General features: G+C 35.8%; 1 protein-coding gene across 4 annotated transcripts in view; it reads right to left on the bottom strand.

Annotated features, from left to right (window-relative positions):
• Positions 1–27,844, bottom strand: part of LOC132202328 (calcium/calmodulin-dependent protein kinase kinase 2) — a 72,159-nt gene that overhangs the window by 23,398 nt on the left and 20,917 nt on the right. For 3 of the 4 annotated variants that reach the window (XM_059629177.1, XM_059629185.1, XM_059629192.1), the window contains one exon: positions 11,894–11,966. In XM_059629177.1, the coding sequence (XP_059485160.1) occupies positions 11,894–11,966 (73 nt within the window). Of the gene's footprint in view, positions 1–9,850; positions 9,975–11,893; positions 11,967–27,844 lie in introns of those variants that run through there. The other variant, XM_059629200.1, reaches the window with a different exon arrangement.

Below are 27,844 nucleotides of genomic sequence, written 5' to 3' on the forward strand. Positions count from 1 at the left end.
AGAAAAAAAACATGTATTGCAATCTTTCAGTGGTATTTACTTAAAACGAAGACAAAATTCAAAATTAATTCTGTTCGCGCAAATACAAAATACAACTTTAAACAATTGTGATTAATATTGTTGTTTATCTCCTTTTAGTATCTCTGCCTCGTTAAAATTTTTAAATAAGTGGTTTAATTTTTATTTCATGGTTAATAAATAGATAAAAAAAGTTGAAAACCTAATCAATAAATTTACTTTCTCCTTTTTCATAGAGAAAGAAATTCTAAAAAAACTGTTTAAAGGAAAATATTCATAAATTGAATAATTAATTTTTTGAAGTTACGTTTAGTGTTACTTGGAAGTTCTGATCATCCCGAGAAGCTTTTACGCCTTCCAATAACTAATTCAAAAGGCGCGACGGAGCAATTTGGCATCTGGCGTCGGGCGATCTCCCCGCGGCCCCACGCACTAATTCGACCGCCCTCGCGCCAGCTGACCGAGCTAATTGCAACCCTGGTGGAATTCCAGCGACGGGAAATTGAATCCTAATTCCGAGTTAAGGGCCGAGAGTTACGCGATCCGCTCGCTCATTAGGCGACACAGATCCAGCCGACATTTCGCCCCCTCCACCACCCCCGAGGGTTGCAAGTTAAAAAAGAGCGACGAGCATAATGCTTTTGGTTATTTTCTCTCGTCGTGTGTCGTGTTTCAAAAGGCCAGCCTGAACTTTACTCACTTATAAATCACCTGGCAGGCAGCTTTCGAGCTCCTCCTCCGCAAACAAAAGTTGTTGTTTGCTTTTAAAAATAGTCTTGTTTCTTTTGCCATTGTTCGAGGGACTGAAAAGGATCAATTTCTAACGCGCAGATTTTCGTCTTTTGCGATTTCAGAGTTAGAGCGAAATTGGATTCAGCTTTTCCATAGATTTTCTGAAACCACGCACACCAATTTCCCTGGTGTCGTTTTCAATGCATATTGGAGATTCCTCATTCTTTTATGTAAGGAAAATATATTAACTTTTTAACTTATAAGCCTTGTTTTCTGTGCCGTTATCATCAAGTAATATAAAGAATTCTTTGCTTAAAAAGATGTACAAAAAATTCGCATATTTTTCAAATTATTATGTAAATTTATTTAGAGAAAAAAAAATTTAAAAATTCAAACAAGATGAAATTAATTTAAAAGCTTCTTTTTCCAGATGTCCATTTCAGTCGTTAATTAGTTCACAAAAGAAAGTTTTTGATAAGTATCATATTTGGGTATTAATAAAAACTTTAATTTTTATCTTGAATTTCCATATTTTTAATTTTTTTTGTACATCTACAAATTGTAGGGATGAATAATATATTTTTTTTTACATTCAAAACAAATCCATTGACTTGGATCAAATAAGTAGAAAATCATTCTCTCTTACCGGTGGAACACTTTTGTAATTTAATAAATGAAGGCCTTATAAAAGCATCAGCTTTGGCAAATTGAAAGCTATCATTGGTCTCTTTTCTGCGAGGGCTGCCATTAATAAAATTATCCGTCTGAGAGCGTCAGATTTCATAAGACTCCAATTTTCTTTTATAGATTTCATATCGAGTTTCAATTTCTCAAGCGCAAAGGGAATGAATTAATTTTTAACACGACCAATTACGAAATTCCCGAGCCGGCTTTTGAGCGAAACTACCAAATTCTCGCCCATTCCGATTTGTCGTCCCCTGCAGACCACTTGGTATGCAACCGGTCGGACCTACCTGCTAACGCAGAGACACATGCCGCCTCGGAGTCCGTCACGCAACTGACCGTCGAAATTAACGTCCAGCATGTCGTACATAAAATTCCTAACACGCGGCCCGGCGCAGAACTCATTTGTTGGTGGCGCGTATTGATTAATTGCCAGTTCGCGGGCGTGTTAGTGTCTTTGCACTTAAATAATTTAATAAAATTATTTTCTTCAGAGGTGCTTAGAGGTCGTTGAACGCTACAATAAATATTATGTGTGAATTGAGCAGAAAAAAATCAGTGATTTCGTTAATTTGATTGTCTGAATGATTTAAAGATCAGACTAATTAATGAGTCAAATTAAAACTCTCGTTGCCGTAGAAAAAAACTTAAAAAAATCATGTTACATATAGACAAATAGAGAATAGAATTTAAAAATCGCTGAATCTTTAAGAGATATTTCAAGATCAGAATTTAAATGCTAAAATTTATTGTAAGTTCAAAGCATTGAGGTTTTTTTCTTAATTTAGAAGTTGTTTAAATTTATTTCAAAATGTAGAATTTAAAAAATTAAAATTGTTTCTCTACATTTTATGAAACCATTTTATAAGATTTTCAAAGGCAACGAGAGCTTTGACTAGACTTGCTAATTATGAATGATTTTTGGCTGTGGCAGCTTTTGCGGACGTAAATTTTAGTAAAGCTCTTTGCGGTAACCTCTGCAAGCTTATTATGCAGGAGAAGATTAAACGGAGAAAAGCTTTTAAAATTCTTTTAAATTAATAATAGAAACTGATCAATATTAAATGATTCTTACATGATTTTAACGCACCTAGGGGCAGAGAAGATTCAATTACACTGCGATCAGCTGGCTCAACTAATGCAAATTCTCGCACTCGATATCAAGTTTGTCAATAAAAGCAGAGGCCGGCGATTCGCGATAATGACGCGCGATAAGCGCCGGGTCAGGCAGGACGATGGTGATTTTGCGATAAGGCAGCAGTGTTTGTTTCCACGTGTGTATAGAAAAAAAGAAGGAAGGCTAATAAATCTGGAGGCAAACACCATTAATTTTTCTGCTGCTGCTCGCCGCTCGGTGTTTGTCCAGCGCGGCGAGAGTGCCGAAAACGCAATCAATACGCGCCCTCGTATGTACGAAGAGGGCACAATGGAAATTCGGTGGGGGTTGGTCTTTTCCGATTTTGGCGCGCGGCCAGAGCACCACCCTGGGCAGACAATTTTTCATCCCCGCAGACAGACAAAGCAGCCGCACCGATAATATGCCAGCGCAGAGTTGGCTCCAGACTCGTTGCTGGACGACGTTTGAATTCATTTTCGGACTTTTTTGCTCTCTCGTTTCGTTTTTTGTCACACGAATAGGTTGGACTAGTGCCAGAATGAGAGATAATCGGACGGAATTAATTAGCTGGAAAATGGGTATGGACTTTTAATTCCACGATTGCCAGCGGCTACTTCAAATAGTCGACCGTGACAATTATTTCATCAGAATTGTTTTCTCATATTTGTGAACTTTAAATGATTCATTTCACCTTTTGTTATTTTGACAAGCAGTGAGCAGAGAGTGGCTCAATTTGAACAAAATTGAATTAACAATATTGCCAAAAATCAACAATGACCTCCGGAAAAATATTTGGACGTTCTGGATTTAAATCTATCCTAATTTAATTAATTGACTAACAAAACATTTCTAATTTATTCAATAACTCACAAATTATGATATTAATTTTTTGGTCTTTTGCGGTCTTTTGAACAAAATTTTAATAAAATTTTATACAAATTTTCAAACTCTCGTCAAAAACCACTTCATTTCACTTCAATATCATGTCCGTTTGATTGAACCAACCTAATAAAAGAATAGCGTGAGTTGTTGAACGAAACATAATAAAAGGTGCAAAAAAATTGCAGGCCCAATAAAGTGACTAAAATTGTTTGTTTTCCTTTATGAATGAAACATTCTGAAAGCAATCCAACATCGTGTTATGTAAACACGTGATAAAATATTATTTTGGTAAGGCCGCCTTGGTTTTTACTGCCGTAATACCTTTCGGTGCCAGCCGAGCCGATTTTCTATAGAAAACTTGCACCTTACGTCATAAATTTTCCGAAAGTTCTTTCGCCTTCCTTTTCCATTCAAATCCGGCGCTGGCTTTTCTTCAAATTGCTTTGAATTATATCGTGGGTCAACATATGACGCAAAGAGAACGATAAATCACAAACCACGCAAGCTCACCAAGCACGTGATTTTTCATTGACGTTTTCCGGATCGGCATTCTTGCCACGAGTTTGCAAAGCCATTCACGTCGGTCGGCCGAGGGTGCGTGCGAATCAGTCGATGGATCCAGCCAGAATATTCAGATCGTGCTGCGCATCCATTGAGCAAAAAGCACCCCTGGCTGATGGAATTGGAGAGAGAGCGTCGTGGGAGGCGCAAAGCTATCAATTTGTGCAGCGGTATTTGCGGCAGGAAATGAAGCTGCTGCTGGAAAAACATCTCGTCGCGACTGATCTTGCGGATGACGACAATCGGCCGCAGCAAGAGAGAAATGCAACCGCAAACGACAGACACACGCTGTGTTGTGTGACACTGACGGGCAACGCCGCGGGACTGTTCCTCGTCACTCGCGACGAGACCCCATTCACATTTAGCCCGTGCGGTTTTTCTGTCGCTAAGCTGCTGACTTGAGATGCATCTTCCTTACGTGGATGGATTTTATAGAGATAAAATTTAACAATAATAAGGAAGATAAATCAAAGATTGGTGGAACATAATATGTATAAGTTGCATGAATTGATTTTAAAATTAAAAGCGTTGTTTCTGAATTAAAAAAAAAAGGTTGATCTCATATTCAAATACAATTATTGTATCCTGCAAGTTGCTTCTTACAGAGGAATAAAAAGTCGTTAGTTGATTTCATTTTAATATATTTTTAATAAATTTCAAAGAGATTCAAGAACAAGTTTTTGTTGAAGGTATTAAGGACATTATTAATAAACATCGTTAATGGCAATCGAGTCTTTGCAGCAATGGTGGATAAAATTACAATTCGTGGTGATTTGAATTTAAAACCCATCGAGAAAAAGTCGAATTTTATATTCAAATCACCATGAATCAACTCTTGATCGTGAACTTCTACTACAAAATTACAATGGTTTTCTAATAATTGCCAAAAATGGCATCTATTTCTATTTAAGAGATTGTGATAAAGAGGAGAGTTTTAATTTTATTAAAGAATCTAAAGGTTAATTAAATAATCATGTTGCACCCAAACCTGTTATTGTTTATTCATCCAATAATTAAATTAAATTTTACAGAAAAATCTTCTGCGACAGACAATAAGAGCTTATTATGTAACATTAAATAAATAATTAATAGTTAACAAGAAGAGCCACAAAACTTAAATATTTTATACAATAATTTAACAAACAAAATCATGAATATGAGTGCAGCAGATTTGCAATTTTTTTAAATATTAAAATATGGAAAAAATTTATAAATATTTATTTATAATTAAAAAATAAAACAAATAAAATAAAAATACTACACGTAAGTTTAATATTAATTTAGTTACAAAAAATGTCTACAGTAGTTATTGTAATTTTCAAGTCAATATTCTACGTTGCTTGGATGACTGACGACATGAAGCAGCGACACTTCTGGCGTTCAATTAGTGCGCATTTGGCGCGCTGCACTTGAGCAAAACACACCACACGCTGCACTCACCGGATATTGGATGGAGCAGCGGTGGTGGCGGGATCGATTAACAAAACGCGCAAACGCTTGTGAGACGGATCTCGTCTTGATTAGAATATTTCGCGCCACTCTCATGCCATTGTTCGCCGCCGCGATCTAATCGGATCGGATTGCGCGCTTTGATCCTACAACAGCTCTGAGCAAATGACGTGCGCGCGCGCGTTTGTTTTCAAAGCGAACGCGAAACGCCGCGAACTTAATTACACACACCGTTCGATTTTCAGGCCAAAAGTCAGCGGAAAAAGTTCAAGGTTCGCAGCGTTCTTTCAATTTCCACCGAAGAAACTCTCACCGTCAAGTAAAAATGCAAAAAAGATTCTTTTTCGTGAAACGAGCAACACGATGATCCTGGATTTTTTTCACCCAAGATCGATAAAAATGTAATTTTGTAATTTACTTGAATCCCATAAGTAACTTTTATAACATTTTTTTTGTGTGTTTAGGGATAAGCAGGAGTTTTGGCGCTGCAAAAGGTTTGATCACGTTTTGTGCACCACGTGCGCGGATGAATGAAAGAAGTTTGCAGGGGAAAAAATTGGAGAATTAAGCAATTTGTGCTGGGAAATTGGCTCCAAACTATATAAAAAATATAAAACTTGGCAGGTGGTACAAAATTTTTTTATTCTATAGCAAATTAGAACCAAAATTATTTATTATTGATTTTTATTTTCGGCCATATTTGTTACAATCAATAATTGGAGATAAATTATTCTACAGAAGTCTAACTTGTTGGACAATACGGCACCATCATAGCAAGAGTTTTGATAAAGCTTCAAGTATTAAAATTAAGTAGTGAAAAGATTAGTGTTGTATGACATTTATGGTATTTTCAATTTCAAATTATAAGAAAATGAAACTTTAAAATCCAAAATTCCAGTTTACAATTAAATAATGAAATGAACATAATGGTTATTTCTTAATCTACTTTTTATGGTTTATATTATAATTATTATTTTAAATTAATATTTTTTATATTACAATAATTAATGAAAAAGGGAATGTTTAATAACCCCTGCCAAATTTTAAATTTTCACGACACAACTATAGAAGTCGATTGCTTTCTGCACCCTGGAGCTAATCAAATGCGAAATTGAGCCATCAACTCGGAGCTACAATAAACCGCGTTTTGCGTCGAAAAGCTGCGTGCATCCCTAGGGGAAAATCATTTCGCAGTTACAACGTATCTCGCTCTTTCTCTACATTGAATTCAGAGTCTATCGCTCATATAAAAAGCAGCAGCTTTGTCACGCCGAAGCGCCCGGAGTGTTTTTTATGTGCATGCAAATGAAGCATAAAAGACACGCGTGTGCCGCTGGAGCTTTATCGCGCGCACTCCCATTTTTTTGCGGCGCAACAGACTTATTTTTTCCAACGGAGGATAAGGTCTTGAGGCCGCGCGTGAGGGTGCACCAGATAATAACAATTTCTCAGGCCAGTAATAAATTCCGAGTGCATGTTTCGAATTATTTGCACGATACCAGATTTCGCTCGCCCGTTTTAATTTCGAGGCACGCTGCAAACTTTTCCCTTTTTTGCATCGGGTAAAAAATAATAATGAGCAAGCGAGAGCTGCGCCGTTTGTATATTTTTTTTTTGCTGATGCTGCTTTGGCAAACAAACAATTTTTGCCTTTTCGTTTGCTGCCAAAGAAAATATTCCGCGTTATTACCTTTTTCAGAGATATATTTTATTTTCCCTCTATGTACATTATTCATCCTTTTCTCCAAAAAATATTAGGTCGGATGCGTGCCTGTTATGTCTGATCAAAGCCCGTTTTTCTTCCTCCCGAGGAGGAAAAATGCTGCTTTTGATGATGTCCAGATTCGGCCGAGCAAATTTTTTTGGGAGCACAATCTGCAAGATATCAAGCCAGCCCTCCTGAGATGCGTATAAACATGACAGTCAGGATGGGATTTTTCAAACGAGCTGAAAAAATGTTATTTCAAATGAATGAAAGCCGCGTTTCTCAATTTAATTTCACTTTCTCAGAGTGAAGAAGGAGCTCTTGAAATATGCGCGGTATCCGGAGAGGTTTTATTCAATTTTCATACTTGCAGTCTTGCAATATCTTTCTTATTACAGCGAGAGGGTGGCTGAATTTCATTATCTTTATTGAATGAAGGGTGGATTTTAAATTATCTTCATAGCAGGGCTTGGAAAAGATTCTATAAAATTTAATTTGACGATGAAATTAATTTCATCACTTTTTGTAATGGAATAATAAGAGAAAAAATTAAGATAGATTTAAAAATTACAGAAAATTGAGTATTGATAAAGATAAGAAGATTGATATAAATCTTTTTTACAAAATTTAAATTAAAGTTTTCATAAATACTGAATATATGTTATTTATAGTTTATTTACTTAAAATTTGGAATTAATTTTTCAAATAAGATTATATTTCTTATATCTTAGTAAAATAAATAATTCAAATTTTAGATTAACATTATTATAAAAAAAATTTGGGAAAAAAATGAAACAAAATTTATAAAATTAATTTTTATTGATGAATGGACTTCAGCAGAAATTTGGCACTTGCTATTATATTTAATTTCTGATTTCTGATTAGTCAATAAATAATAGTAACATAATTATTATTTTTGTACTAGATTGCTCAATAATTTGATTAATTGATGCAGAAATTTAGCCAATATTGCAAATTCCAAGAAGGATTTTTCAGACCTACCAGACCAAAAAAAGAACAAATTTCTGCAGAGCATTTTCTTCATAGATAAAACTTGCAAAGTTCAGAACGAGCTTCCTCTCTCTTTCCTTATGCACAAAAGATGGCTGGGGCTAAATTTTCCACCAGAGGAACTTTATTTCTGGAGATCATTACGGAGGCAATTGCCAATTCAGCAGCAATCAACTTTCGCAACCGTGTTATCTCTTCCTCTGCGGAGCCAATCTCGGCAGGAAAAGTTGCTCACCGCGACTTAATTTGCCTAAGTGAAAAGTTCGGCTACTTTTCCGAGACACAAAAGGATGTACCGGCAAAACGGCTGTTCCAAGGCGTCAGCGCGCGGCCGTGAATTTCAATAAGAAGTTTCAAGGGGCTGAGCCGGCTCGCTGTTGATTGCAGCCGACTTACGGCACTTAAAAGGATCACCGGGCGTAAAAGCATGAGCGGCGAGTTGCGCCAAATTGTCAAGATAGGAGGTGTCGAACGCTGCAGCACCACCAAACGGCGCATTGCGGTTTTTCGCCGCTTTCCGCGGTGCTGGATGTGCCATTATCGGCACCGGCAAAGTGCAAATTTATGTACGGCGCGCGCGGTGTTGTACCGGCTCGAATCAAATTTCGCGTGTTTTGCATGCAAGAGGATTGACAGTGACAGCTTCCGCGGCGGGCAGGTCACTGTGGTGGGAGAGAGCAAAAGAGAATGGAGATCAAACAAAAGCCACTCGGCTGTCAGTCGGTCGTCAATCAAAGTTACCAAAACCGGTGTCTGCAGTCAATGAAAATAATAGTTTCAATTTTACTTTCAACTTCTCTTGTGAAGAATTTGTAATTCGGACACTGCTGAATATTGAATACTTCTAATTTTAAAATTTAATTTGAACTTTCAGAAAGCTCTGTCTGAAATATTAAAATGGTTTACTATAATTTTATTTCATTTTATAGATTCCCACCTACATTTTTTTTTAATTTATTAAAATTTTACATCTCTAAGATTATTTGCATCCCTCTTGTGACATTTAAATTGTTAATTAATTTGGGTTACATTTCTTAATTTAATTATTTTCCTTCATATCAAGCTAATATATTTGTAAAAATTTTATTCTAATTTTTGTGTGAGCAGTAGCTGTTGAGAAACTTATGTACAGAGGTGAGCCTCGATGATCATCAAAAGGTTCTCGCTTTTGTCACGGCAAAACTTTGGTCGTCAAAAGTTCTGGAGCAATTAAAAGCTTGTATTATCAGAGAGGCGGCTGCTGCAGCTGGGTGCGAAGCCCGAAATAGAAGCCATAATGCACACAAAAGCGCGCCACTCTGGTAAGAAAGAAACTTTCTTCTTCCGACCAAGTTGGAATTTATTCACGCTCCGGCAATCCAGGTAAGAAATTTGCACATTTTAAAACACGCGGAAAATGTGTATATTAAATTAAAATTAAATTGATTAAATTTCTGCAATCAAATTTTTAATCTCTTGATTGTGTAAACAAACAAACCGCAAAAATTCAACTAGTATATAAAATGAAAAAAGAAAATACAACCGATTTCCTATTTCCGCCAAATCAGCAATTTGATCTCGGCATGAACTTGAAACGCGGCGATGCAAGACTAGGTTTAATCAAATTGAGGCGGAACGCGTGCCGAGGCGTTTGTTGGCAAAATAAACACACATGCCGCGTACAAACAGAATTATTTGCCCTGTGTACTCACTCCTCGCCTTCCGCTGTTGTTATGAGGTAAAGCATTACATCATCTCGCAAGGGCTGCCATCAACGTACTGAGGAGGATGTGGACTTTTCCTTTCTGGCTCCAGCAGGAGCCACCGGCACAGTCGTGCCAACCAATTCTCTCCGCCGTTCGCGCAACTCGCAACGAGCGCCCTATCGCGTTTTTCATCGTGTAGACACGAAGATGTTTATCCCGCGAGCTGAATCGAAAGTAGCCTTGAGAGATTTGTTGACTGAGCTTTGAATAGAAAAGATTATTTATTTTTATGTTTACTTCCATTTAAAAGTCTTAAATAAATAAGTACATTTACTTTTAATTGAAGTAATTAATTTTATGTTATTTTAAAAAACTAAATTTTTATTATAATATTTATAGCAGACTAGTTGCTAAATTTAGAGATATTTGCAGAAAATCTTTAAAAGAATGCGATTTTATTTTATATTAATCACTACTATCACTATTAATTTTCTGTCTCTCAGCTGCGTATGTCAAAAGACAAAACAAATCCATCTTAAGATAATATTGAATTTTTATAATTTAATGTTGAATAAAGAGAACTATAAAAAAAACTTTATTTCAATCCCTCCAATCTCCAACATTCAAACGCATTTCACAATCAGTGGAGACTTTTAAAAGCACCAATTTCGCACTTTCCATCACCTTAATTTCCGCATCGAGGCGACAGAAAAAGCCGATTTTCGGCCCAAAGTGCCAATTGCGCGCGGCAACTTTTGATGCTATTATCGCCAGATCGGCAGCCAACTTTGGCACCCCTGCCGCCGGTCGCCATGGTGACCGATTGCGGGGTCGAGCGCCGAGTGAGCACTATTTCCCCTCTCGCATCCCCGAAAAGAGTCCACGAGTTGCATTTTATTCGCGCCACTAACCCATTTCTGCAAAGGCCCGAGGGGGCTGTCGCGCCACCGGATATCGAGTGGCGATCATGTGCGAAATTAATTAAAGGCCACTTTGACAGGCAACGCGCCTCGGCTAAATTAATAGACGGACGAGCGGCGCATAAATCATTGTGATCCGCAGTCTGTCTCGATAGATCTCGCTTCCGATTGACGCCCGCGGGAATTCCAAGACGGATAAAAGTGACCGACTTTGACACGACTCGAATGAGGTCGCTCGTTTTTCACCCCGGCGTTTGGGGAGTTTTTCTTCTCTATTTGCCTCCCTGGTGTGCTGCGCCGACGGAGGAAGTTGTAAAAAGTGCGATTTAGAGTTTTACTGCGGGAATGACTTGCAAAAACTGGCCTGAACGGCAAAGTTTTGTCGGAAAATAAACATGCAGCTCACGATATTATTTATCGTTGAATTCCGTTGCAGCTGCCGAGAGGTGCAAGATTTGATTTAGAGTTCAGGAAAAACTTTCATGACGTTCAAGAGATTTAAGAGTTTTCTTGAAACGTTAAACTTTGCAACGAAAGGGAATAATATTAATTAATTTAGGGAGTAAGCCAGAGGGATTAATTATTTAAATAGGGAAAGTGATCCTTACTAAATCAATAATTCCTCAAGTTTTGTGCTTAAATTAATAAATAATTTGAGCATAAAACTTTTTACTTTGGTGATTAGTAAGATCAGAACAGGATCAGAACTAATTATATATCAACTTTAAAGAGATTTGAACAGTTGACCAAACGAACAATCAACAATAATACTCTAAAATTGAATGAATCAAGTTTTTTTTTACTTTTAAATTATTCAAACAGAAAATAATAATAAATTTATCTCTCAGTTTTCATCTTGAAAGTGTTTTTAATTAATTACTGCATTAAAAATGAATCTTTAATATCTCGGATTTGTTAATTATTTTTTTTTTCATAGCTAGACCCTTGTCAAATAGAAAAAAATACATATAAAAAGAGCCAAGTCAAGTTTCTTCGATAAGTTGTAGTGCGGCAAAAGTTGTAAGACGTTTTCACCTGCCCAGTGCCCGTCGAGGCGGAACAAACAAAAACGAGCAGCCCGACGCAAAACAAATCCCAGACAGATTAGAAGTTTTAATTGCGTACTTACCGTGGAATATCTCCAATCTTGGGCGGCCGAACTTCCCTCCGGGCAGGGTTGGCGCCCACCCACGGAGGCGAACCTGCAATCACATCAAAAAGACGACCAGTCAGTTCCCTTTGAGAATTTGCACGAGTTTATTTGCGTTTGCGAAGTTCTTTATCCAGCAAAAGTTTTCACTCCGAAATCTCAACTCTGACATTTGATTGTCGGATAAGACTTGCAGCAAAAGTGATGAATTACGTAACGCGCGGCTGGGAAAAATTCTGTTCCGGAGCAGGTGGTATTAATTTCATCTGGGACGCAATAAAGTGGAATTTGGCTATTTCAGCAAAGATATGCAGCAGATTTGGACCCGTTTCAACTGGGTATTAACTCGGGAGATTTGTAGGTACAAAAATATTGGTGCTGGAAAAGTTGAGCCAAGCACATGGGGGAATAAAATGCAGACGAGGAGATCACGGAGCTTGGGCGGTTTTAATCTGGCTGGTTACCATAGCATTTTTCAGACAGATTTCCACGAAAATAAAAGTCTGGTCGTTGCTATGAGGCAAGCAGGGCTACAGGAATAATGAAATGAAATAGGCTTTTCTTGACTAAAACAAAAGACTTATAAATTTGGAATAACAAATAATTTAGTTAACAGGTGTAAGAAAAATTAAGCAAAGTAAAATTTAAACTATAAATATCGATTGTGATCAATTGGAAGTCTTAATTGAAAGAATTTGAGATAATTTTTATCACATAAAATTTCTATACATAATACAAATAGTAAAAAAAAAATAAAAGTGAAAAATCTGTCGAGTATACTACATTTTTCTGTTATTCTGTTAAAACAGGGTTTAATTAGAATATGTTGGAAACAATTATTTCTATACATAACATGAATAAGCCAGGGAGTTATGCAACTGGAAAAATAATCGCCGCACGTACGAATCACCCAGCAGTGTAAATGTCAGTTGCACGCGGCATTAATCGCAAGGAAGCCATCACTCTCACGTAATAATAATAATTCCATTTACATTAAAGGGAGCTGCTGTATCTCTGCAGCGACACATTCCAGCTACGTTTGCACTTGAAAGGGACGATCGTGAAATCAAATTAAGGGGCGATTGTTTATTGTATGAGAGAAGAATTATGTCGTCAACGACGCATTGTTCGAAGGTTGAGTAAGAAATATTTTCGGCGAATCCTTTGATGTTAAAAATACGTTTAAAAATGTTTCAATAAATATTTTTACATCATGACCGTGTGAATTGTTTCAAAAATTTCCAGATTGCTCAGTTGAAGTCACGTGATGTTTTTTCTCTCTCTCTCTCAACCGCAATGATGAAGTGCTTGCGAATGTTTTGCACAACACATCGGCAAGCGTGGGGCGACGAAGATTGCGGCCAATTACGCGCCAAGGATGAATATAATCCCGTATGCCATTGTGCCAAACTCACTTTCTTCCTTTCTTTCTCGGCTGATTTGAATTCAATGCTGCATGTTTGTCGCAGCGCAAGCATTTTGCAGACTTCTTGCGTTTCACTCGCTGCAGAATTAATAAACAACATATCGCCGGCGGCAAGTGATGCCTGAATCGCAATATTCTGCGTACAATTACGCCAGATGTTGACTCCAAAATGGAAAACAATTGTTTGAAATTGCTTTTGTATCATTATATGGATAATTTAGAGTAAATTCTTTTACCTTGCGGCGGTTCAATGCGTTTTAATACATCAATATTATTTGGAAAATTTTAAGTCGGAAAACTATACCAACAATATGATGTTTTTAGAGCAGTTCTGGAATTTTTGTGTTCAAGTTGAATTTAATTAAAGGTTTATTATTAATAATTTTGCATATTTGTCAAAATATTGCAAAATATTTTACACAATGGCAAATGAGATCTTTTTTATTCCAGGAGTTTTAGCAAAATCTGTGTCTTTTTTTCAACAATTTTTCATTATTTCAAGGATTTTTTTTCATTAATTAAATACCAACAATATAATGTAACAAGGCAAAAAAACCATCAACAATGAACTTTAATTGTTTTATTATTTTTTCAAAAAGTCGCAAAAAGTTGTCAAACATTGTGTACGATTTCTAAAACTTAAATTTAAAAAAAAAATTAACCGCTTCTTATAAATCCTAATTCAAATTTTAAGAACAATTTAATCCAGAGATTAAATCAAGATATTCCAACAGATTTGAGTTTCTTTTGTCAAAGAGGAAACAGGAAAATTCTCTCTCTTTGAACTTCACGAGCTGTTTGATGAAGGGTTGCTGGAATTAAACACGCAGCAAATTTCATTTCCCCCGCAAAATTTCCTCTCCAGTCGAGTACTTTATCCGCCTGCTGCTCTCTGCCCCATACTAATTGAAAACCAAACAACGCAAGGAGAAAGAACTTGAAAGCCTCCGACGTGTGTCTTCGCAAAAAGGACTGCTTTTTATCTTTGCACTCTCAAAGGCAGCGAATAATAAAGGCTGCAGCGCGCGCTCGTTGATTTCAATTATAATAAAAAAGCAGCCCGGCTATTATTTCCTGCAGTAAGTGCCTTTCTCTCCTCTCCTCCCTTTGTTCCGCGCAAAAGCAGCTTTGACATTAAGAGAGAAAAAATAAATAAAGAGTGACACAGGAATGGCCATTTATTCCGGCCCAATAATTCTTCGGCAAATTGATCGGATAAGAGAGAAAAATTCGCAGCAATAAAATTGACTGCCGAAAAGGCAGAGCTGTTCTTTTCCTTTCCATGCACTCGGCTTGCTTTGTCACGGGAATCACAAAAGCTGCCTCTTTTTTCTATTGAGCCCTCGTCAATGTTTGCTTCCATTATCTAATCAGTGCATCAAAGAAAGGGTTTATTGAAACCAGCGCACAAGCAGCTTCTCTTCTGCTACAATATAATGCGCCAACCTACCCTAATTTATTATTGGCTCGACGTTTTATACAAATAAATACGTAGTGCGTAGTTGCCGTGCTAGCACTTTGCAAGATTAATTCATTATTCAGCGACGCCAAGTGGCGCCAATTAGGCTTATTTGGACAGTCAAAGGCTTGATTTGTTTCAGTGTATGTATACATAATGATAGATAGTGTTAAATTTATCTTTAATATTTATATCGATGGCATTTTTTTCTTTTTTTTTTAATTTAAAAAAGTTATTCCCAACAGTCAACACACAATCTTCAATAAAAATGAAATTGCCCAAGCTGTACTTAATTTTGTTTTTTGTTGCAAAAATTAAAGGACAACTGACTCCAAACAGCGACTTTAACCAAATAGGATAATCTGAAGTATAATTATGAAAATAACAAAGAGAACTTTATGAAAAAACTTAAACAGATTGTGAATTTTAAAACACAAAATGCAGGGGATAGAAGAAATTTATTTAGCATTAATTAAGTGATTGAACTCAAATTTTACTTCATATAACGGAATTTCTAAGTAAAAAAGTCAAATGTTTATAAATAAATATTTTTATTGATTTATAGATATTTAATTTTTTTTATAGAAATATGCAATAGTTTTCAATAAAAAAACGTGATTTCGAATTGAATTGGACGTAAAAAAGGGTGTGAGAAAGGGCAGCCCAGTCCGGTTTCGAACCCCGCCCCGGTAGTGACTCGCGGGCCAGTGCAGTACTGCCCGCCCAGTTACCGGGCGCGCGTTCTCAACCCACTGGGCTGGCCTTCCGGCAACCACTGACACTCCAAAAGTGGCATATAAACAGCGTGGCTGGTCGACATGCGCATCACAACAATGAAAGATATTTTGATTGTTGCTTGAGCTCTGTGATTGGGTATCTCAGGTGTCAGTGCAAATTATATTACGACATTAAAATGATTTAGCAACTCTTGAAATATTATTTTCCGAAATTTTTATTCATTATATTTTGAAAATATATTATTTTCTTGCCTGACGTGATGCGTGGTGACGAGGGTCAACTAAATTGAAATCAATTAACAATAAAAATTGACTCGAAAAGGGCCCCAGGAGGGGTGAATGTTGGCCAGGAAGAGATCGGGCAAAGTCAACGGGGAATGATGCGAGATACTTCTACACACTTCTACATAACATTGACTTGATGTCGAAATATAGTTCTACATTGACTTGATGTCGAAATATAGTTCTACATTGACTTGATGTCGAAATATAGTTCTACATTGACTTGATGTCGAAATATAGTTCTACATTGACTTGATGTCGAAATATAGTACTACATTGACTTGATGTAGAAATATAGTTCTACATTGACTTGATGTAGAAATATAGTTCTACATTGACTTGAGGTCGAAATATAGTTCTACATTGACTTGATGTCGAAATATAGTTCTACATTTGACTTGATGTCGAAATATAGTTCTACATTTGACTTGATGTAGAAATATAGTTCTACATTGACTTGGTGTAGAAATATAGTTCTACATTGACTTGATGTCGAAATATAGTTCTACATTTGACTTGATGTAGAAATACAGTTCTACATTGACTTGATGTCGAAATATAGTTCTACATTTGACTTGATGTCAAAATATAGTTCTACATTGACTTGATGTCAAAATATAGTTCTACATTGACTTGATGTAGAAATATAGTTCTACATTGACTTGATGTCGAAATATAGTTCTACATTGACTTGATGTAGAAATATAGTTCTACATTGACTTGATGTCGAAATATAGTTCTACATTTGACTTGATGTAGAAATATAGTTCTACATTTGACTTGATGTAGAAATATAGTTCTACATTTGACTTGATGTAGAAATATAGTTCTACATTTGACTTGATGTAGAAATATAGTTCTACATTGACTTGATGTAGAAATATAGTTCTACATTGACTTGATGTCGAAATATAGTTCTACATTGACTTGATGTCGAAATATAGTTCTACATTTGACTTGATGTAGAAATATAGTTCTACATTTGACTTGATGTAGAAATATAGTTCTACATTGACTTGATGTAGAAATATAGTTCTACATTGACTTGATGTCGAAATATAGTTCTACATTGACTTGATGTCGAAATATAGTTCTACATTTGACTTGATGTAGAAATATAGTTCTACATTGACTTGGTGTAGAAATATAGTTCTACATTGACTTGATGTCGAAATATAGTTCTACATTTGACTTGATGTAGAAATATAGTTCTACATTTGACTTGATGTAGAAATATAGTTCTACATTTGACTTGATGTAGAAATATAGTTCTACATTTGACTTGATGTAGAAATATAGTTCTACATTTGACTTGATGTAGAAATATAGTTCTACATTGACTTGATGTCGAAATATAGTTCTACATTGACTTGATGTCGAAATATAGTTCTACATTTGACTTGATGTCAAAATATAGTTCTACATTGACTTGATGTAGAAATATAGTTCTACATTGACTTGGTGTAGAAATATAGTTCTACATTGACTTGATGTCGAAATATAGTTCTACATTTGACTTGATGTAGAAATATAGTTCTACATTTGACTTGATGTAGAAATATAGTTCTACATTTGACTTGATGTAGAAATATAGTTCTACATTGACTTGATGTCGAAATATAGTTCTACATTTGACTTGATGTCGAAATATAGTTCTACATTTGACTTGATGTCAAAATATAGTTCTACATTGACTTGATGTAGAAATATAGTTCTACATTGACTTGGTGTAGAAATATAGTTCTACGTTGACTTGATGTAGAAATATAGTTCTACATTGACTTGATGTCGAAATATAGTTCTACATTTGACTTGATGTCGAAATATAGTTCTACATTTGACTTGATGTCGAAATATAGTTCTACATAGACTTGATGTCGAAATATAGTTCTACATTGAGCGCGCGTTCTCAACCCACTGGGCTGGCCTTCCGGCCATCACTGACACTCCAAAAGTGGCATATAAACTGCGTGGCTGGTCGACTGATGCGCATCACAACAATGAAAGATATTTTGATTGTTGCTTGAGCTCTGTCATTGGGTATATTAGGTGTCAGTGCAAATTATATTAAATTTTTAAGATATTGATTTAGCTTCATTAAAGAAAAAAAATCCTTGATCCCCTCTAATTATGAGTCATAAAAAGATTTGCAACTAAAAAGATTTGCGCTTAAGGGGGTGCGATAGACTTTATTTAAGAATTACGCAAGCTATAAATATTATGTTATACATTTTCTTTCAAAATAAAATAATTCATATAAATTTATAAATTTTACTGACTCGAATATATTGAAAAAAAAATCATTTGAAAATCACTGTAAGCATTGGCAATAATTAAATTAAATATAATTAAATAAATGGCACAACTAATAAAATTGACGACAAAATAGAAATGGAAATGGAACGATTCTATCTTACAGAATTCTTCTAAAATTTTGTGTGCAATTTTCAAATCTCATATTTTGAGTGCAAACTAAAGCAACATAATATTACAAAACCGATGTTATGGGAATAAGTTTTAACTTTGACGCTAGCTGCAGGCACTGCCACTTTTCAATAGCGCAGAATAATAATGCAAGTTTTTATAAAGAGCGATTTCAATGTTATTTGTTGCCACTCCAACCTTTGCTCTCTGTCATTTTTGCACTGCATTTTTCCACAAAGTGCAGCTCGTCATAATCGCGTGCTCTCTCGCCGCTGGGAAATGTAAAATGTGTACACGATGCTGCGGGAAAGTTTTCCATCAAAATTACTTTTTCCACGATAACGACCAAGGGCACGATAAATCACTGTCAGCAAAAGAGAAGCGCCCGCACAAAGCAAGAATATATAGAGACCGCTTCATTCGCAGCGAGAGAGAGCATAACACAGAGAGCGAACACTCGCTGGAATCTCGGAAATTTTAATCAGTGCTGAGAGCGACTCGCGGCGCACAATATATTATTGCATTTTTGCGATTCCGCCGATCTCGTGTTCACGCTATTCCAATACATCTCTCCATCAACTCGGCACGCAAACGGGGACGCAGAACACAATAGAAACTGCAGTTTGAAAAAACATAAATAGATCGGTCTTTATGATTGAGTTGTAAAGGAAACTTCAAATGACCTTTCAACTTTGTAAGAAAACTTAAGTACAAGATTAATTTCTGCAGCAATATTATTTGAATAGAAAAACAAACTTTGTTGTGAAAGTAAAATAATCGGTAAATAGAACAAAACAATTTTTATAATTATATTACAACTTTTACTGGGTTAAAATATTTTAAATGCTAATTAATCCATCGCTTTTAATTTGCCATTTTACTTAATTTTTTTAACTGTTGTTTGATTTAACTTTTACTTTAAATTTTTTATTTGCTTTTTTAGTTTAACATAAATTGTTTTTGTTTACTCTTATCTCTAATAAATTGAGCATAGACGAAGATATTTTGCTTGACCAAAGATACAAAGTTTGTGACTGCAGAAAATAGTTTCGTACTATTTGACGCTATAAACAAATTTTAATAGCAAATTTTCAATTTACTTCATAAATCAATGTTTTATAATTATGATACAGTAAACTTAAAAGCTTCATCTCACTTTTAATTACTTTAATTAAGTGGCATGTGGCATGGCTCTTTGAAAGAAACAAAAAAATGATATTACTTGTTGCCACTAATTTATAAATAATGTATATTCCCTAATTTTATTCACGCCCAAAACAGGCAAGAGCTTAAAATAAATCTTTTACTTTTTTTAGGTTATTGTTTAAAATAGAAACACATTGAATAAATTTTAAAAAATGCCTCCTCTCTGTTCTTTCCCCCGGTAACCATTATGGTTTTATTGTCGCTTTTTAGAAAACATCAAAGCGTGTTTGTAAAAACAAACAACATATATCGCTGATTTTTGGCAATAGCGAGAGCCTTCCTCTCTTTCTTCCTCGGCCGCTTTTGATGTGTTCCAGTTAAAATTCCTCTACGGCTAAACGCAAACGGCTCAATCGCGAGCAAAAACACCAACTTTCAGCTCTTAAATTAAACGTGATTAAAAAAAAAACGAGTTCACGTTTGGGTCGAGATTAAATGTTTGAAAATCGGCTGGTATAATTAAATGCTGCCAAAATGTCAACTGACGGAGATGTAAATGAAAGCGGGTGCAATAATTAACAGGGCCAAGTGGCGCGTGAAGAGAGCTGCTTTTCAGTTAGTGCAGCCGTGAGTCATGAAAGAGTTAAAAAAAAAAAAAATCAAGCTGCTGCAAAAACGGCAGCAGCTCGAATCACCCACACGTCCACGTTGGGAATAAGAAAAAAATAAAAACACTCGGATTCTGCTCGCTTTGAAAGGTTGTTTGACAGGTTGATGATGTAATAAATGTGATGAGAGGTGCTCGATTGGAAACGTGTGCTCTCGCAAAGGATTAAAAAGTTGCACGCGCGTTCACGGCCGAGCGCTCGCCCGCCTTTGACGACGACAACTGAAAATCCGCCAAACGAAATAAAAAGCGACAAGGAGGAAGCGCGACAACAAAGCTGACGAAAATTGATTCGGCGCGAAAACAAAAAGTTGCGTTGATGGGTTTTAGTGACGGCTGAGTGAGCGCGAGTGAAAAGGGTTCTGCACAGATTTCATTTATGAAAAGCTGTCCAAAATTTGCACCAAGAGCCGCTAAAAATAAAATTTGTTTGGAGACTTACTGAAAGTAATAGTAGTATTAAAATTATCACATATTTTGGAGTTTTTATAGATTTCAATTTATTTTTGTTTTTTATTTAACCACTTGTTACTATTTATTCAATTATTTGGTAAATTTTTGAAAAACAAATTAGTTTAGACAAAATGGAAAGAATTTTACTCAAACTTATGAGATAAAGATTATGTATCTGTCGCAATGGCCTTTGATATCAATAGTAAAAATGTTTTTATTGATCAAATAAATGAAATTTCAAATTCCTTTTATTGAGAAATTAAAATTAAGTTCTTTTCTATCAATGAACTAATTACTGGTTTACCGCGGCGGCCGAGTCCCTTTTGATATCGGGCGTTTTAGCAGACATCTGCTAGTTGTAAACCCTTTATTCTCTTTTTCAAATCTCAAATTTTTTTGTATCGACTGATAAGAATAAATAATAATAATAAAAATTTATGAAAGACGTAAGCAAAAAGGTCAGAAATGGTCAACTGAATTTCAAGCATTTGAATTGAAATTTATTTATATTTATTTGCTTTCTACGCATTGCCCTTACAATGACATTAGTTATACTGAAATGCCGCTGAACTCTGACGTGCGTATCAAAATATCTTTTATCAACCGCAGACTTTGAAGTTGCTGCTGGGGACATAACAAGCTTTGGAGATAATTTTTTGCTACTGTGTTGTGGCGAGGCAAATAAATATACGGTGTCAATGAAAATTCAAATGTTCAGTCGCGAGAGGCCGGAGCAATAAATTTACTGACGATAAATCTCTTGCTAAATACTGAGCAGGAGAGTCATTTCTAAATATGGATATCGGAGAAGGAAATCTCTCTTGAAGCTTAAATCATAAGAATGAACGGCCTGCTGATTATTTTATGAATTTTAATCAAGTAGAATAAATTTGCAGTTGTGCGGCCCCTGGTACAGTCAGTGACATGAATTAAGCAAGTTTTTTTGAATTTTTGAGCCGCTACATAATTAATGTAATAAGTCTGTTTCCTATTAGATCTAATTGCATCTCATTAAGAGAGATTTCGTAAAACTAGATACGACCTTCGCATGAAATGCTCCAGTTTTTCGGTCGATAATAAAGTCATTATTTGAAAAGACGGTTAATGACGAGAGAAATTCTAAACCCGCGTTTTTAATGATCGCCGCAACTTCTTTTCGGTTGTTGAAAGGGCTTGGAATCGTTTTCGTCCAATTTAATCCTCTCACTCAGCTTCAAGAAACGGGCTAAATTTATGCAGGCACGCTCGTAAAAGACCGCTGCTGGCTTCTATTTGCGGCTTTTATTATTACTTCATTCGGCAGGCGACAAATTAATTTGTTTGACTTTTTACAGCGTGCAGACAGACGGTGGCGAGTGTCCTTTGAGAGTAAAAATATTTAAAGTGCGTGATGGGTCGGCTGCCTTTTTCGCGGTAATTAAAACAACACTCCTTAAATCATTTCGAGTCGACAGTTTAATTGGCTTTTTTGCTTTCGCAATCGTTTTGAGAGGAAAAGTTGTTTGAAGACTTGCGCGCCAGAGGTGAAATTACGTTCGGCAAGGTTTTCGGTGGAAGAGTCAAAATCGTTGCTCAATTTTCTAACGTAAATAAGTCAATTTTCAGCAAGTTGTCTGCGTGTTCTTGAACAATCTAATTTTTGATACAAAATTTATAATTGATTTTATTCTTTAATTAAAAATTAAATAATTTTAAACTAAAAAGTAATTTATAATTATGAAAATAAACGTGTGAAGTGTGACGTTTTGTCCAAGAATTCCTGCAGAAATATTTCTTTGATCACGAAATTATGCTATATCAAATGTTATGATCTTAAAATTCCACTCCGTACAGAGAACTTGAAGTGCCAAATTCATCACCGTTTACTCGGCGTGAACAGCGGAGTTGAAATCTGATTGACGTGAAAATTATGTCAGCACGACCTGAACGTACTACAATTTTATAATGTTATTAACTCGCCTCGGGCTGAAAAGTGGCATAAAAACGACTTTCGTTTAACATTTTTTTACGGAGCGAGCAAATCGAAGTTTCGCCCGATTTGGTCAAATTACTTGTCGGCAATTGCGCAGTCACCACAAAATTTAGCTCGTGTCACGAACCACGTATTCTTTTTTATTCTTATCTGCCCAAACATCAAAGTTTGAATAAATCATCTTCAAATGTTCGGGAACCGTCTGAGGTCTGTCACGTTTCGTCGTTTTTCGTTTGAGACTTGCGTGCCGTCGTCAATTCAACAGACAGCCGAATTTCCATACGCAACATGTGGACCGATTCTCATCCAAATCAGGTCGATTGACATGATAATTAACCGAGCGTGCTTCGATTTTTGCTGCGAAGAAATTTCAAAATCCTCCCTTGTGATCAAGAGAATCGAATGATGACGCATTATTTATTTTTAAATCACGAATTTTTTCTTCACTCTTTCGTTGCGAGATGATTAATCTGCGGGCAGGCAACACGATACATATCGCGCGGCCTGTCGTGATCGCTCCGTGACCTTATCGTTTATCATTCTCGAGCTCCACTGCCTTCTGTTGATCGCGATTAATTTCATTGGTTGCTGCAAGTTTTTCCGTATTTACTCTCCATCTGATACGTTTTATTGTTTAATTTTTAATGCGGCATAATTGCTCGGCGCGCACGCAACCTGTCATTTTCATCTCATACTTTCCTCAATGCTGGACATTGTCTGACGCAATATAAGCCTGCGACTTTTTCTCGAAATATTTATGGAGTAATAAATGCGAGGTAACGAGCTAGTTATTAAAATGTAAAAAAAACACTCAATTATTAGAGATATCAGTAAAAAAATTGAGGTGTTTAATAATCTCATTTTTTTTCTTGCTCATGAGAAATACTGCTTTGTTTTTGAAATAAAAACAAATTGAAAATTTTCAATGAGGAAAAGTTTGTCTTTAATTTGTTTTTTCAATAAATGCTTCAAATTTGGGGATAAGATTAGGATTAAACTTCAGGTAGTGACTCTGATATAAGTTAAAAAAACAAAAATTAAAATAATGTATGGCCACTTGCACCACTCTTATTTTTCCACAATAATATGAATTACTTACTGGGCATTTGGAAAAATCTATCTCCCATATAGGCTTTCAGAAAAATCTATATGCTAATCCATGCTAATCATATGGCAGGGTTGACCTGGATTCAGGGTCAAATGTTATAAAACTATTAACAAATAAATTATCCTAAACAGTTAAAAACAAAACCAGCTTTAATACCTTCAATATTTTTTTTAATTCTTATTTATCTAAATGTCTAATAGAAATTGTATTGAAACGACGACTTCAAATTGAATATTTTTTTTCTATCTAGGGGCTCACCCTACAATTAGATGCATTTTACTATTATTTTTAAAGGAGAAATAATTTAATCAAGAGTGTCAGCTTGGTTTATTAAAAGTGGTCAAGCAATTTTAGTCTTAAGAGCACTTTAGAGGCAAGAAAATTATCGCGCAAATTAGCGTAAAGAACCAAAGAGGCTTTAAACTCTAATTTATATCAGTTAGGCTAACGCGTTGATCCAACTGTAATTTTTTTTAACTAATTATCCTCGATAAAAATTTGACACGTCCATTACTCTAGCAGGTTTCGCAACAAATTCCGCGGCGCCGACAAAAATGTTGCTCGCGCCCACGGCGAGAACGACTCGTTATCAATTCTCTCCTCGCCACTTGCAAATTGAAAAACTGTGTACTCGGTGATCTCTTTCGCTGTAATACATTCTTGGAAAAGTTAAAAAAAACGTAGAATATCTGGCTGAGAGCAAGTTACATTTGTAGCAAATTTAATAATCGCTCCTTTTGATCTCTGACATTCCAACGACGGATGGCCCGCGGAAAGGTCTCGACTGACCTTTCCCATCAGCTTTACTCGATGACCCGCTTTTGCGTCGCACATATAATTATTATATTATTTCGCCTTGGCTAGTTTATGCGATAATTTTTCTTGATCGCTACCGCTGGTCAGCCGGTTTATTATTGTAATTATCTTCTTTCTCTCCGCGAGCTGCTTTTTTGCTCCAACGCGTGTCGCAATGACGTGTGGTTTTATACGCGATCTGCTCCGTACTTTCCAAATATATGCGAAAAAAAAATAAGCCACGGGGCTTCTTGCGCATTTAATTATACACAAACACAAGGTGCTCGTTTGAAGCGCTTGTAAACTTGTTGTTTTCGAAAACCAGATTCTATCGTGTGACTCATTTTGCTCCTGTGCAAATCAAGGAAAATTAGCCCGTTGAAAAAGTGTACATACAAATGTAGATGTCTATCAGCAAAGTAGCCTTCTATTGAAATTGGATTGACCTTAATGATTTCCAAGAATTCAACATTGTATTTACAAAAATATTAAAATAATTGTGAAATCGCACCTTGCAATGCAATGCCATAAAAGGCTCGAAAAATGACTAAGGCATTGAAATATAAAATTACTTTCATTTGCTTCACAAATATATTTTTTATGATTTTCTCCATTTACACCTGGGTGAGTAATTTTTATTTGAGTTTTACTGTTTTAACGTCTGAGATTGAACTTTATTAGCAATAAAAGGCGAAAGTTAATTTTTTTTAAAATTAAATGCTTCTGTCAAAACCGCAAATTGATCGTGCTGAATATAGACCAAAACCACTGAATTTATTTTTAATTTACTAAATTTGGAGTGAAACTGTTTGAATTCATCCCAAAATGGAAACTGCGGCCACGTGAGGCGAGTGTTTATCTGACATTTCCAGCAAACGCCCACGCCTTTCCGCGTTTATAGCGTCCCGACCGCAAATAAATCAAGTGAAATGCCACCATTTTCCCGAAACGCGTGGCGTTTTGCAAAATCCACCCGTCATTCATTCAAATCCGGCCGTTTTGAGCTTCATAACCCATTCGCAGAAACGCAATAATTCAATGCGAATGTCAAGCCTGGCGAGTTTCGCGCCGCGATTAAAACGACATCATCATTAATTAAGCGCACCATGTGTGCGCCGTCGTCGAAAAAATCCGAAATAAAAAAAAAGAGCCGCGGGACAATATAAAACAGCAGCGTGTTGTCGCCGCGGTCTTTTATATTAATTGGACGCGCGCGATAAAATCTGGATTAAAGCTCTAAATGCGCGTAAGACAAACGGCGATACGATTTAAATAACGAGAGTCATCAATCACGCCTGCAAACGAGATGGTTAAATTACTATTTTATTAAACGCGCGGTTCTTATTTTCTCTGCCGACCTCGGGCGGTGACTTTGCGCTGCGAAGAATAAGTTGTTCTCTCGCCAAGCGACATGGGCGATATACTGAAGCAAGAATAAGAAGTGGTACTGGAAATAAAAAGCAGCGAGTAGCACTGATTGAGAGAATTTTAATTAGGATCAAACGAGTTGATTGAACCCTGTGATTGTTACACACTCCAATTTAAATAAATAATTACTTCAATCTTATAATGATAATTTTTCTAAATACATTTTGAGCTATTTTTTTTGGAAAAAAACTGAAAGTTTTAAACTGTTGTTTAGATAATGAAAATTAAGAGACCTTCCCTCTTTTTGCAAGAGGAGAGAAAATCAAACTTATTGGATTCCAACTTCTTCAGAGGTAATTTTCCCCTTTTCCTGCCGAATAAAAATTCAAATATGAGAAACAAAAGGTAACAGAGATTGACATTGTACAATTACAAAAAAAAAAAATTATTTTGTAAACTTGATACATAATATATTATTTTGTTTTTCAATTTTCTTTATCGATCAAATTTCTGTAAAATTTCTGTCGGCAAAAGGGGTTTCTTTGGTATTGGAAGTTTTATTACAATTTATGCTAGCAGTGGTGACGTTTTGTTTAAATATTAAATACTTCCCTCTCAAAAATAGATTATTTTTCATTATGCAATAATTGGACAGATTATTAACAATTAATAGTGATATGTATGAATAAATAAATATCATTTTTTTCTAAAAACACTGAAAATCGCTAAAAATATCTAGTAGAAAAGTACATAAATCAATAATTAAATAAAGTTATTATGAAAAAATCGTTATCAAAATAAAAATAAAAAATAGGCCACGTTTCATTTGAATTAGGATATTTGTAAGATTATAATTATAGAAATAGAAAAGTGGTAAAAATGTCACAAATTCTGAGTTTTTTATGTACCCCTGTGATAAAAAAGGGAAAAATCTTTCATCAAATTCAAATTCACATTTTTTTTTATACGATCTCAATTGCAATCTATGTGATACGGTAAGAGACACACAAATTTTATACACGTCACGATCAGAAGAAATTATATAACTTTGCACGCGAAAATTGATTAGTTTAATGCACATGGGTGACATAAACGTCGTGCATGCAGTGCTGACCTTGATCTATAGCGCAGGCATGTGTGCAAGACACCGCCGCGATGATGCTGCACGTGAGCATTATTACTTTTATTCCCGATCGGCGGGTTGCTCACCAGAGCGTAATTAGATTCACTCGCATGTGAGCGTGATTAACGCCGGGGCCCATCACGAAACAATTACGGCACAAATCCCTTGTGCAAATAACACCGCCGTGACACACAAGAAAGAGATTGGCTGGCGAAATAATAAGGTCCCGCCGATAGTCTGCCTGCCCATAAAAGGGTTAATCAAGTGAAACTTTTAGAAGACCAGGAGGCCTTTCCTTTGTACGGGCTCGGTCTTTTGTCGGCCGCAAATTGCACACGCCCGCCGACCAAAAAAAATCGGCCATCTGCGTGCGCAGATTCGGAAAAGTGCATGGCTCGGTTTTAAAATTATAATCAACTGATCTGGGCCGATCCACTTTGCCAGCTGCGGTCGTCGGTGTGCAGGTGCTCTGCCTTGTGTGGATTATTTGAAATCGGTCAATACCGAGGCAATTAATTCGATTTTTAATTGATTGCAAGCAAACCACTGCACAGGTGCTGGTATATTTGTGTAACGCAGAATGACGTAAACCAAAATCCATCAAACATTATTAAAATCTAAAAAATTTGATTGGCTCACTCATGTTCAATTTTAGTAATATTGCAAAAAGATAAACAGAAAATTTTATACAAAAATATTAATAATAATTTCTTTTTTTCCCAAAATAAATTCCATCACAAGATAATGAAAAGTAAAAATAATGTGATACGTGCAGGGTGTGCGGTTAAAAGTTTGTGAAATTAAATTCATGCCCACGGCCTTGCGGTTATTTATTTCGTAGTCTGTCGCTCACTTTTATCGCCCGCGCAATTATTATCATTGCAATCAACACACAAACATTTATCGCGCAACGTGTAATTACTAAAAAAATTAGCAAAATCCTGAACAGGGCGTGCCGGCAATAATTTCG

This window comes from Neocloeon triangulifer, unplaced genomic scaffold (assembly GCF_031216515.1).
Source record: "Neocloeon triangulifer isolate White Clay Creek 2 clone unplaced genomic scaffold, ASM3121651v1 ptg000002l, whole genome shotgun sequence".
In the NCBI taxonomy this organism is placed as follows: domain Eukaryota; kingdom Metazoa; phylum Arthropoda; class Insecta; order Ephemeroptera; family Baetidae; genus Neocloeon; species Neocloeon triangulifer.